A 9,665-nucleotide genomic window follows, 5' to 3' on the forward strand; every position below is an offset into this window, starting at 1 on the left:
CTGCCCCCACCCCCCCCATGGACATGTTGGACCCGGGTCTGGATCCCGCTGCCTCGGCCACCGCTGCTGCCGCCGCCAGGTAAGAGCGCCAGGCCGGTTCATGCCCCCGTGCGACCTGGCTGCGGCCCTTCGGCCTGGCCGGGCCGCCATGATCCCGAGCGACAGCCGGGCCCAGCTCAAAATGGAGGCCGCAGGGGAGGGGGGAATCCGCGCTGATACCCCCGGCTCCCGGTGCTCGCGGTGCCGCAGCCCCGGAATGGGCCAAGCAGGATGGGGACCCTGCACCGGGGCAAAGGGGCGGGGGCGCGAGCAGCCCTAACCCCCTCTTCCCGCCTTCTCTGCAGTCACGACAAGGGACCCGAAGCAGAAGAGGGCGTCGAGCTGCAGGAGAGTGAGTGCTCGCGGGGCCCACCAAGCTGGGGCCTGCGCCCGGGGTGGGCACTGGGGCCGCCCAGACCCACGCGACCGCTGACCATCCCCCCTACCCTCCGACCGCAGGCGGGGACGGCCCTGGGGCGGAGGAGCAGACAGCAGTGGCCATCGCCAGCGTCCAGCAGGCGGCGTTCGGCGACCACAACATCCAGTACCAATTCCGCACAGAGAATAATGGAGGACAGGTGAGGCTGCGGGCCGGGAGCCTGGTGAGCAAGTGGAGGGTTGAGCAGAGGGTCGAGCTAGCGGGCTGGGAGGGGCTCGGACCTGGCCCCTGCCTGGGCCCCAGCACTGGTCTTGCTGCTCTGCCGCCCCCTGCAGGTGACATACCGCGTAGTCCAGGTGACTGATGGTCAGCTGGATGGCCAGGGGGACACAGCAGGCGCCGTCAGCGTCGTGTCTACGGCTGCCTTCGCAGGGGGGCAGCAGGCTGTGACCCAAGTGGGTGTGGATGGGGCAGCCCAGCGCCCGGGTCCCGCTGCTGCCTCTGTGCCCCCGGGTCCTGCAGCACCCTTCCCACTGGTAGGTGCCCAGCAACTCCTGGAGGATGGAGAGGGGACACTGTTGGGGAGCCCCAGGGGGTGGGACAGGTGGGACACAGATGCTGCCTTCAGGCGTGGGTCAAATTCCTGTTCTGCACAATGAAACTTTGGGTAAGGTCTTTGAAACATTGTGGTTTTTGTTTTTGTTTTCCTGTAAAGATGGGATGATGGTAATAGGAAAATCTCTTAGAGGTAAAAGTCTGTTAGTTCATCCAGTGATTGTTGAGTGTCTGCAAGCTACAGAGTCATCTGAGGCGTAGGGCAGAGTGGCACATGCAGAGGGATTCCCCGCCCTCCATAGAGAATGCAATAAATGTCAAACAGGGCAACAAGGGATTGGGCTGGGGAACAAAGATGGCTAAGGGTGGTTTCTGTGTCCTTCTACTCTCCAGGCTGTAATCCAAAATCCCTTCAGCAATGGCGGCAGCCCAGCAGCGGAGGCTGTCAGTGGAGAGGCACGATTTGCCTATTTCCCAGCGTCCAGTGTGGGAGATACCACGGCTGTGTCAGTACAGACCACAGATCAGAGCTTGCAGGCCGGAGGTAAAGGAAGGAAGGGGCCAAGGTGGAAGGCAAGGGAGGCAACAGGCTTGGCAGGATTCCCCCAGTCAGTTCTAACTCTGCTCCCAGTTCTAGCACTAACCTGTGTTTTCCCTACAGGCCAGTTTTATGTCATGATGACGCCCCAGGACGTGCTTCAGACGGGAACGCAAAGGACGATTGCACCCCGGACACACCCCTACTCCCCGTATGTGCAGGAGACCTGGGCCCAGAAGCAGGGCACACTGGGAAAGCCTGATGTGGGGCCAAAGGAAGGGAGGGTTTTCTGGAATGCAAGCCAGGCAGTTGAGCCCACAACAGGCACTTGGTGTATTTTTGGTCTGTTTTTGCTTCTCTAGTATAAATAAAGTATCATTTCCTCTTTCTGCATGTGGATTTGTCTTGCAAAGATCATTTTCTTCAAGTCTGACTCCTTATTAAATTTTTGGATAAACAAGGCCTGAGGTAACACTTGCCCATTTTTTCCCTCATCTAGGAAAATTGATGGAACCAGAACACCACGGGATGAAAGAAGGAGAGCTCAGCACAATGAAGGTAAGGTCAAGGTGGAGCTCCCTGTCCAGCCCAGGCTTTGGCCTCACGGGCACAGCCAGGCCTGGTATTTGGAGTCACATATCACTAGGCATGCTATAAGTACGCAAGAGGTGTTTGTTGAATGCTGGAGAAGGAGAAAGGGATGGGGGAAGTTCATTTGTCTGGAACAGATAGGCATGGATTGCATTGTGTTTCTCATCCTGGCTAGGGATTTTAAGTTAATGGCCAGCATCTAAAATGGCAGGTTTCATCTACAGCCATGCCACCCTGAACAAGCCCGATCCTGTCTAATCTTGGAAGCTAGGCAGGGTCAGGCCTGGTTAGTACTTGGATGAGAGACTACCTAGGAAGACCAGGTGTTGTAGGCATAAAAAAATAAAAAATAAAGGATTATAAGCTGACAAGGTCCTTGCAATCTCTGAGGTCAACCAAAGGTTGCCTTGCCTAAAAAAAAAAAATTTTAAACGGCAGGTTTCACATTTATATATATGGATTTCTTGCTCCTTTTGAAAAATTAGATTGATCTGCTCCCCCGGACTTACCTTTGCAGTGGCAGCTGTTGTGTTCAGGTCCCTCATTCCCCTGCCCACATGGCTTCCAGAAGTAGCTCTGGTCTGACAGGGAGCACATCTGAAGATGAAACTGCAGAAAGCTGTGCCTCTGGCTGGCCAAGGCTGGAGCATCCTGCCCTTCCCATAAACACCAGATCCACCCTAAGGTCATTTTGGCCCTGTTTGCTGCCCCCTAGTCTCCCACCACAACCCTTGCTCCCAGTACCACTACGGTGGACATAGTAGCATGGAAATCCAGAGGTACACGTATACCCAAACAATTTTCCTTCTGCAAACATTTCCGGAAGGTGGATTCCAGGCTGAGCAGCGTGTGCCCTTGGCCAGGTGTGGGGCATGGTCTGGAATATCAGGGAAGCTCAGAGGAGTTCAGGCTGGTATCTGAACGTTGACTGGGGGGTTAGATGATGCTTTCCCAGGGAGGTGGTCTTTGGGGGTGGGGCCTGTCAGGCAAAGGGGAGGACAGACTGGAAGAGGGAAGGCAGAATAGAGTCAGGTTGCTTCAGTGGGGCGCTGGTTTGGTTGTTGCAGGAAGGCCTTGAATGCCAGGGTGAGGCCCTGAGAGTTCTGAAATTGTTCGATGAGGGCTGGGCCTGTGCAGCTGTGATCTAAGCAGTGCCGGTGTTCATTCCTTGTGTACATACTATGCTGGCCACTGTTTTTGGTCCTCAGGTATAGTGGATAATACGTCAGATGAGGTCTTGGCTCTCATTAATGTTATTCTGGTGGGAGAGACAAATTTCACAAAGCTAAAATGTAGCGTCATAAGGCACATGAAGGAAAATAAAGTCGAATAAGAAGATGGAGGGTAATAATGGCAATATAGGTCTCTGAGAGGTGACATTTGAGCAGAGGCCTTAATGGAACTTCAGAAATGGGTCAGCCAAGTGCTGGAGAAGAGTCCCAGGCAGAGGGACAAGCAAGTGCAAATACCTAAGCCCGAGCCAGAACAGAGTTGGTGTGTTTGAAGAGCAGAATTCAGGAAAGGAAAAAGGAAGCTGATAGAGTAGCAGTAGGGCTGGTCAGAGCCAGATCACATGGAGCCTTGTAAGAGGCCCTCTCAGTGTCTCCTGGATTTTTATGGTAGTTTGAGGGAAAGCCAGCAGAGAGGTTTGTATACGGAGGCTAGATAGTAAGGAAGATGGGATATGAGAAGCTAGAAAAACAGGAGGTGACTACAGATGTGAAGCCTGAGACAGGACAGGGCATGGAGGGTGGGAGGGTGTGGGGAGAAGATTCCAAGGCTGAAGAATCAGGATTTCATGAATCAGGGTTTCACGATGGGGTTGGGTTGGTTTAAAAAGGGAAGGGGTGAGTCTGAGCTTGGTTTTGGGTGCGGCGAGTTTGAGGGGTCTTCTGTAGGCTACCCAGCAGTCCTGTTTTTACTGCTTATGTCATATGACCTCAGGCTGGTTCTTTCCTGCACTTGTTTAGTTCTCTGTAAGATAGTGTTAACCTGCTTCCTGCAGAGGCTAATACTGAGGGTGCAGCGAGCTGAGACATGTGAGACTCCTGGCCGTGTGGTCTGTCCCCTGGTAAGACTGCAGCCAACCACTCTTGGGATACCATCCGGCTACCCTTTACCCGGCTCTCACTCTCTGCCTCTCACTGGATCGCTCCACCTGCAAACAGTGTAGAATCTTTCTCCTACAAAAAGCAGGCTTTTCATCACCTCGCTTCTACCCTCCAGCTGTATCCTGCCCTCTCTTCTAACCTTCGCAGTATTTGACCTACCCTCTACCCATCCTCCCTGTGTCCTTGACAGTCTGGCTCTTTTCTCTACCAAAATGGCTCCATTTAAGGTCACCCGTGATGACTGCATTGCCAAATCAATTGACTTCCTTTCCTGTCTGCATTCCAAGCATCTGGCCCTGCCTATTCCACTTCTTTCAGTAATGATCCTTTCTGCTCTACCTGCTCCGATTCTCTTACCCATTTTGCCACTCCTTTTCCCAGTCTGCTCCTCAGCAAGGCTTCCCAAACACTCCAGGAAGCTTGTTAATAATCAGAGTCTCCAAGGCTGTCCTCACAGGTTCTGAATGGGTAGGTCAGAGGGAGGCTCAGGAGTCTGTATTTTGACAAGTTCTCCAGGTGAGTCTTCATGTTGGGGAAGGCTGGGAAACTGCTTCCACTATTGGTGTTTCTTAAGGTCTGGTCTCCTCGTCAGCCCCAGGGACTGTCAGTATTCCCAAAGCCCCATCCCCAGTTGTAGGTGTTCGTCATTTCTCTGTGGAGGGGATCCAGCTGGCATTTTCCTGTGTGAATCCAAGAAGGTGAGACCGGCTCCTTGATGTCCCCCTGCCCCAGGGTTTCCCCACCCCCTATATATGGGCAGTGTGCAAAGGTGTTTCTACACCATTCTTCCCTCGAGCTCCAGACCCATATTTTGAGCTGCTCATTCAAAATCTCCATTTCTGGATGTCCTTGAGACACCTCAAACTCAACTTGTCTAAAACAGAACCTGCTGTCTCCCCTCCCCAAAGGCACCCATGCAACATTTCTTTTTCCAGAGCAGCAAAAGGCACCCTGGTCACAATTACCTAAGCCAGAATTGAAAACTGGGCCATCTTGAACTCCTCCCTCTTCCCTCACACCCCCAAACCCTGAGATTCTGTGCTGAAGTCGACTTCAAATCAGCTTCTCTTTCTCCTTTTTTACATCCTCGCCATTTCTTGGTAACCACGGAGGCCATCTCCAGGCCCCCCAGTGAACTGGGGCTCATATGTCCTTCCTGAAGGGTGGTCTTTGCAGCACCAGCCCATTGCCACCATGCCAGAATTTGGGTCCACAGTTGCCAGAACCTCCGAGAAGCCAGAAATCCAAATCTTTATGTAAAATCTGATTTTATAATGCTGATAGAATTGCTCTTTCTGTTTCATTAGGTTCCACTCTTAACATTACTAATTTGTTCCTTCTACTTTGGGTTTAATTTGCTGGGGTTGTTTTCTAGCTTTTTAAAGGTTATTTTAAACCAATTTTTCCCCGAATACGAGGCTTTCTAGTTACAAATTTCACTCTTAACAGTGCTTCAGCTACACCAATTTGAATGTATTTTCATTATCATTCAGTTCAAAATATCGTCCAGTTTTCCTAGTGATTTTTTTTTTTTTTTTTGACCCATGGGTTATTTGGAAGTGTGTTGCTTAATTCTAGGTATCTTTTTGTTACTGATTTTTTATTTAGTTTTATTAAAATCAGAGAACGTATTCTATACAATTTCAATTATTTGAAATTTATTGAGACATGTTTTATGGCTCTGAATGTGGTCTATCTTGGTGAAAGTTTCCATATGTGCTTGAAAAGAATATGTATCTGCTGCTGTTGTGGAGTGTTCCTGCAGTGTCAGCCAGGTCAAGTTGATTGACTGTTCAGGTTTTCTATCCTGGTTTTTTTGTCTGCTTGTTCTGTCAATTACTGAGAGAGGAGTGTTGACATCTCCAAGTATATTTGTGAATTTGTCCATTTCTCCCTTTAGTCCTGGCAGATTTTGCTTCTACATTGTGTTTTAACTGGGTATAACTGAAACACTTCTGTGGAATGGACATGGCCTTGGTCTTCACTGGCCTTCCTCCATTTCAGATATGCCAAAATGGTCTTCTCAAGTAACAGGACTGACCACATCGCCACCTGCTTAATGAAGGGCCTCAGGCTCAAGGAACTGGACCCTTATAGTAGGAGATGAGGTCCAGACCCATTAATAGGGCATTCAGGCCTTCACTGCTTGTTTTTACAACCTTTTCGTACCACATTGCTCCATGGCCCCCAGTGTATTTCCGTGTCACCATTCCTGGGATCTTGACACCTGTCTGCCTGATGCCCCTCCCCTCAGAAACTAGTCCACATATTTCTTCTCTAAGTCTTTGAAAATATCATCCCATCCCATTCCTATGCAGAAATCATTGCTCCACCCTGGCAATCCCCAGGCCCTTGGCACAATCTTCGGTTATAACACATCCTGTGGTGTTGGTATCACCTGTTCACGTGCACTTCACAGTGGTACAGTGAGTGCCAGCAGAACAGAGGTTGAATCCACTGTGGACTCCAGTCTCTCGGAGTGGCCTGCATACAGACACCTCAAACTCAACTTGTCCAAAATATGTTTTTGAGAAGTAATTGCAAACTGGAGATAGGCTATACCCCTTTTCCCTGCCCCCTGGTGGGGGACTACATGGGAGATACAGCTGCAGCCTGGTGCCCAAGCTCATGAATGCTGGATTGCATGAGAGTAGAGAAGGAAACCAAGAAGCCATCTGCTGTTGAGTTCCTCAGTTGAAACCTTGGGAATAGAACATGTTGCTGAGGGACGTGGTTGGCAGTGCCACCAAGCCTGGACTGCGCTCTTAGCTCTGCTGCCGCTTTTGGCTACAGAGTTCCCAAAGACTGAGAAGTGGCTGTCCTTGTTGGGATAGTTCCGCTCACTACGACAGCAGTGGGGTCCAGGACTAGGGTCAGGCAAAGTTCCGTGCTGATCACCATTCTTGTCATGGTATTAGGGAGGTATCTGTGGAAAGAGGAGCATGAGGGAACAAGAGGGGCCAAGGAGAAGTAGTGTCCACATAGGAAGGTGTTGTCACCTAGGCCAAAGTGAGGAAGCATGTGGTGGTGAGAAGGACTGGTCAGCGATGAGTGGATAAAACCAAGGCCAAGAGAAGACAGTGGGATTTGCCTGTTAGTGGCCAGGTGTGTGCTTTGAAGGAACTCCAGGATGAGGGGTGGTGCTGGCCTCAGAGGAGGTAGGGAGTGGAGGGCATGCTCCTGGGCCACACCTCCCCTCTGTTCTCTCTCTTAGAACCCTCTCCCCTTCCGCCCCTGTCTCCCATCAGCACTGCCTAATCCTGAGAAACTGTCTACTTGTCCTCTACAAATGCCACCTGTACTTGTCCAGGGGCCATCCTGGCAGGGGCATGAAAGTGTGGGCGAGAGTTGAGGGGTAACAGCTTTCTTGTGTGTACTCACCAGTGCCTCGTACTGTCGTTGGAAAGTAGGGAAGGGCTGGGACAGCTTTGCTTCAATAGGCCCCAAGCCAGGGATCTCAGGCTCCAGTGCAGGTGGACCCCCGGGCAGCTGTCATAAGATTGGGACGTGGGCCAGGTGAGGAGCCAAAGAGGAGATATGCCCTGTCTGCAGCTGCCACTCAGTTCAATTGACAGAGTGAGATTGTAGCATTTGATGAAATAAGATCACAAATCGGGATTTTTCAAGTGAAATCTTCTGTTGCCATCCCTGGCCTACAAGATAAGGTTCATGTTATTCCTGAGTGACCCAATGCCCTGATGGGCCAGTCCCCTGAGAACCACAGAAGCCAGTCTGGGGTGCTGGACTTTGCTGCCAAGGTCCTAGAGAAGGGTTTTAAGCAGGGGTGAGACATGGGCAGAGTCATTCATTCATTCATTCACTTACTCATTTATTCATTTATTATAACAAGAAAGAAAATAGGAGGTTAGAGTGATTTTTAAAATGAAGGAAAAACAGAATCATGAAACCCAGAGCCCTGGGGAAACCTGAGGGCTATGGAGAATTAAATGTATGGGCCATGGGGACCATAGTGGGACACTTGGGTCCCATGTAAAGGGACTCTGGCCCATTCTTGCCTCCCAAGAAAACGTGCCCACTGTAGCCCCAACTCTGTTTTTCAAAAGATGCAATTATTGTAATTTTTCAATGACGTTTTAAAAAATACACTGAGCAGGCAAACAAAATGAATCCGCAGTCTCCAGCTGTTGATTTTGCTTTTAAGGTGTGTGTGCACTTGAGAGTGAGACTTTCCTTGTTCCTCTTGAGAAGCAATGTAAAGTGGGCATGGAAGTCGCCTAAGTTCAGATTTTGGCCCTGCATTTGCTAGCAGTATGATTTTGGACAGGGCCTGCACTGCCTCAGCAGCCTGGCATCCGATGGCATCTGCCTCAGGAGGTAAATCGCCTAGGCGCACAGGAAGTGCTGTAAGCCTAGCCGTTATTACTGCTGTTATTCCTGCAGTGGAGCGGAGGCGGAGAGACAAGATCAACAACTGGATCGTCCAACTTTCAAAAATCATTCCAGATTGTAATGCAGACAATAGCAAGACGGGAGCGGTGAGTGTCCCCAGCCTCTCCCAGAAAGTCTTCCTGGCCACTGGGCATGGCATTTGTCCTGGGGTGAGCCAGCAGGTAGAGGCCAGCAGGCAGTGCTCGCTCTAATGCTCTCGCCCACCCTGCAGAGTAAGGGAGGGATCCTGTCGAAGGCCTGTGACTACATCCGGGAGCTGCGCCAGACCAACCAGCGCATGCAGGAGACCTTCAAGGAGGCCGAGCGGCTGCAGATGGACAATGAGCTCCTGAGGCAACAGGTGAGTGCCATGGGTGGGAGCTGGGTGGGGGACCCAGAACCCCAAGATGCAAGGAGCCACCTCCGGCTCCTTGACCCCTGTCGTGTCTGCCAGATCGAAGAGCTGAAGAATGAGAATGCCGTGCTTCGCGCCCAGCTGCAGCAGCACAACCTGGAGATGGTGGGCGAGAGCACCCGGCAGTGACGCCCACCCCCACCGTGCGGCAGGGGCCTCCTCCCGGCCTCTGCTGCTCCCTTCCCCAGCCCTTAGCACAGAGAGGGACAGATGTCCCTCCCCCAGCTGCGTTTTTTATAGTAGATTTTTAACAAAAAATGGGGAGAAATAATGCATTTCTGTGGATAAGCGCCCACTACTCTCCTCAACGTGGAAATGATGCCCTCCCTCTCCCGTCTGTCCGTGTCCCTTCTCCTGGTCCCCACGAAGCCCCAGCACTTCTGGTATCACCTGGAGGCAAAAGGGAGGAGGACAGATGCCCTGCCATACCCTACTGCCTCCTTGGTCTCTAGAGGTACTGAGACAGGGTGCTTATGGGAAGGATGGGAGCCTTTGGGGGCTATCCCTGGGGCCTGGACCTAAGTAGGGAGGCCATGTCCCACCACACCTCTTGTTTCTGATCCCTGCTCCCTTTTGGGTGTGTGTGTGTGTGTGTGTGTGTGTGTGTGTGTGTGTGTGTGTGTGTGTTAATTTTCTTTATGGAAAAAT

General features: G+C 51.4%; 2 protein-coding genes across 3 annotated transcripts in view; both read left to right on the top strand.

The window, feature by feature from the left end:
• The first annotated feature begins 17 nt into the window (after positions 1–17).
• USF2 (upstream transcription factor 2, c-fos interacting) lies at positions 18–9,665 on the top strand. 2 transcript variants are annotated; one of them, XM_011381761.2, is made up of 10 exons: positions 18–79; positions 345–391; positions 499–617; positions 754–954; positions 1,367–1,517; positions 1,635–1,722; positions 2,011–2,069; positions 8,615–8,709; positions 8,835–8,963; positions 9,057–9,665. In XM_011381761.2, the coding sequence occupies exons 1-10, from the start codon at positions 18–20 to the stop codon at positions 9,144–9,146; spliced, it is 1,041 nt and encodes a 346-aa protein (XP_011380063.1). In that variant the 3' UTR covers positions 9,147–9,665. The 2 variants fall into 2 exon arrangements, with proteins under 2 accessions (XP_011380063.1, XP_011380064.1); XM_011381762.2 differs by lacking the exon at positions 754–954 and having other exon boundaries at positions 9,057–9,146.
• Positions 8,886–9,665, top strand: part of HAMP (hepcidin antimicrobial peptide) — a 4,666-nt gene continuing 3,886 nt past the window's right edge. The window contains exon 1 of the mRNA XM_011381759.2: positions 8,886–8,963. The gene's annotated coding sequence lies outside the window, so the exon portion shown is untranslated. The remainder of the gene's footprint in view (positions 8,964–9,665) is intronic.

Source organism: Pteropus vampyrus, unplaced genomic scaffold, assembly GCF_000151845.1.
Source record: "Pteropus vampyrus isolate Shadow unplaced genomic scaffold, Pvam_2.0 Scaffold452, whole genome shotgun sequence".
NCBI classification, from domain to species: domain Eukaryota; kingdom Metazoa; phylum Chordata; class Mammalia; order Chiroptera; family Pteropodidae; genus Pteropus; species Pteropus vampyrus.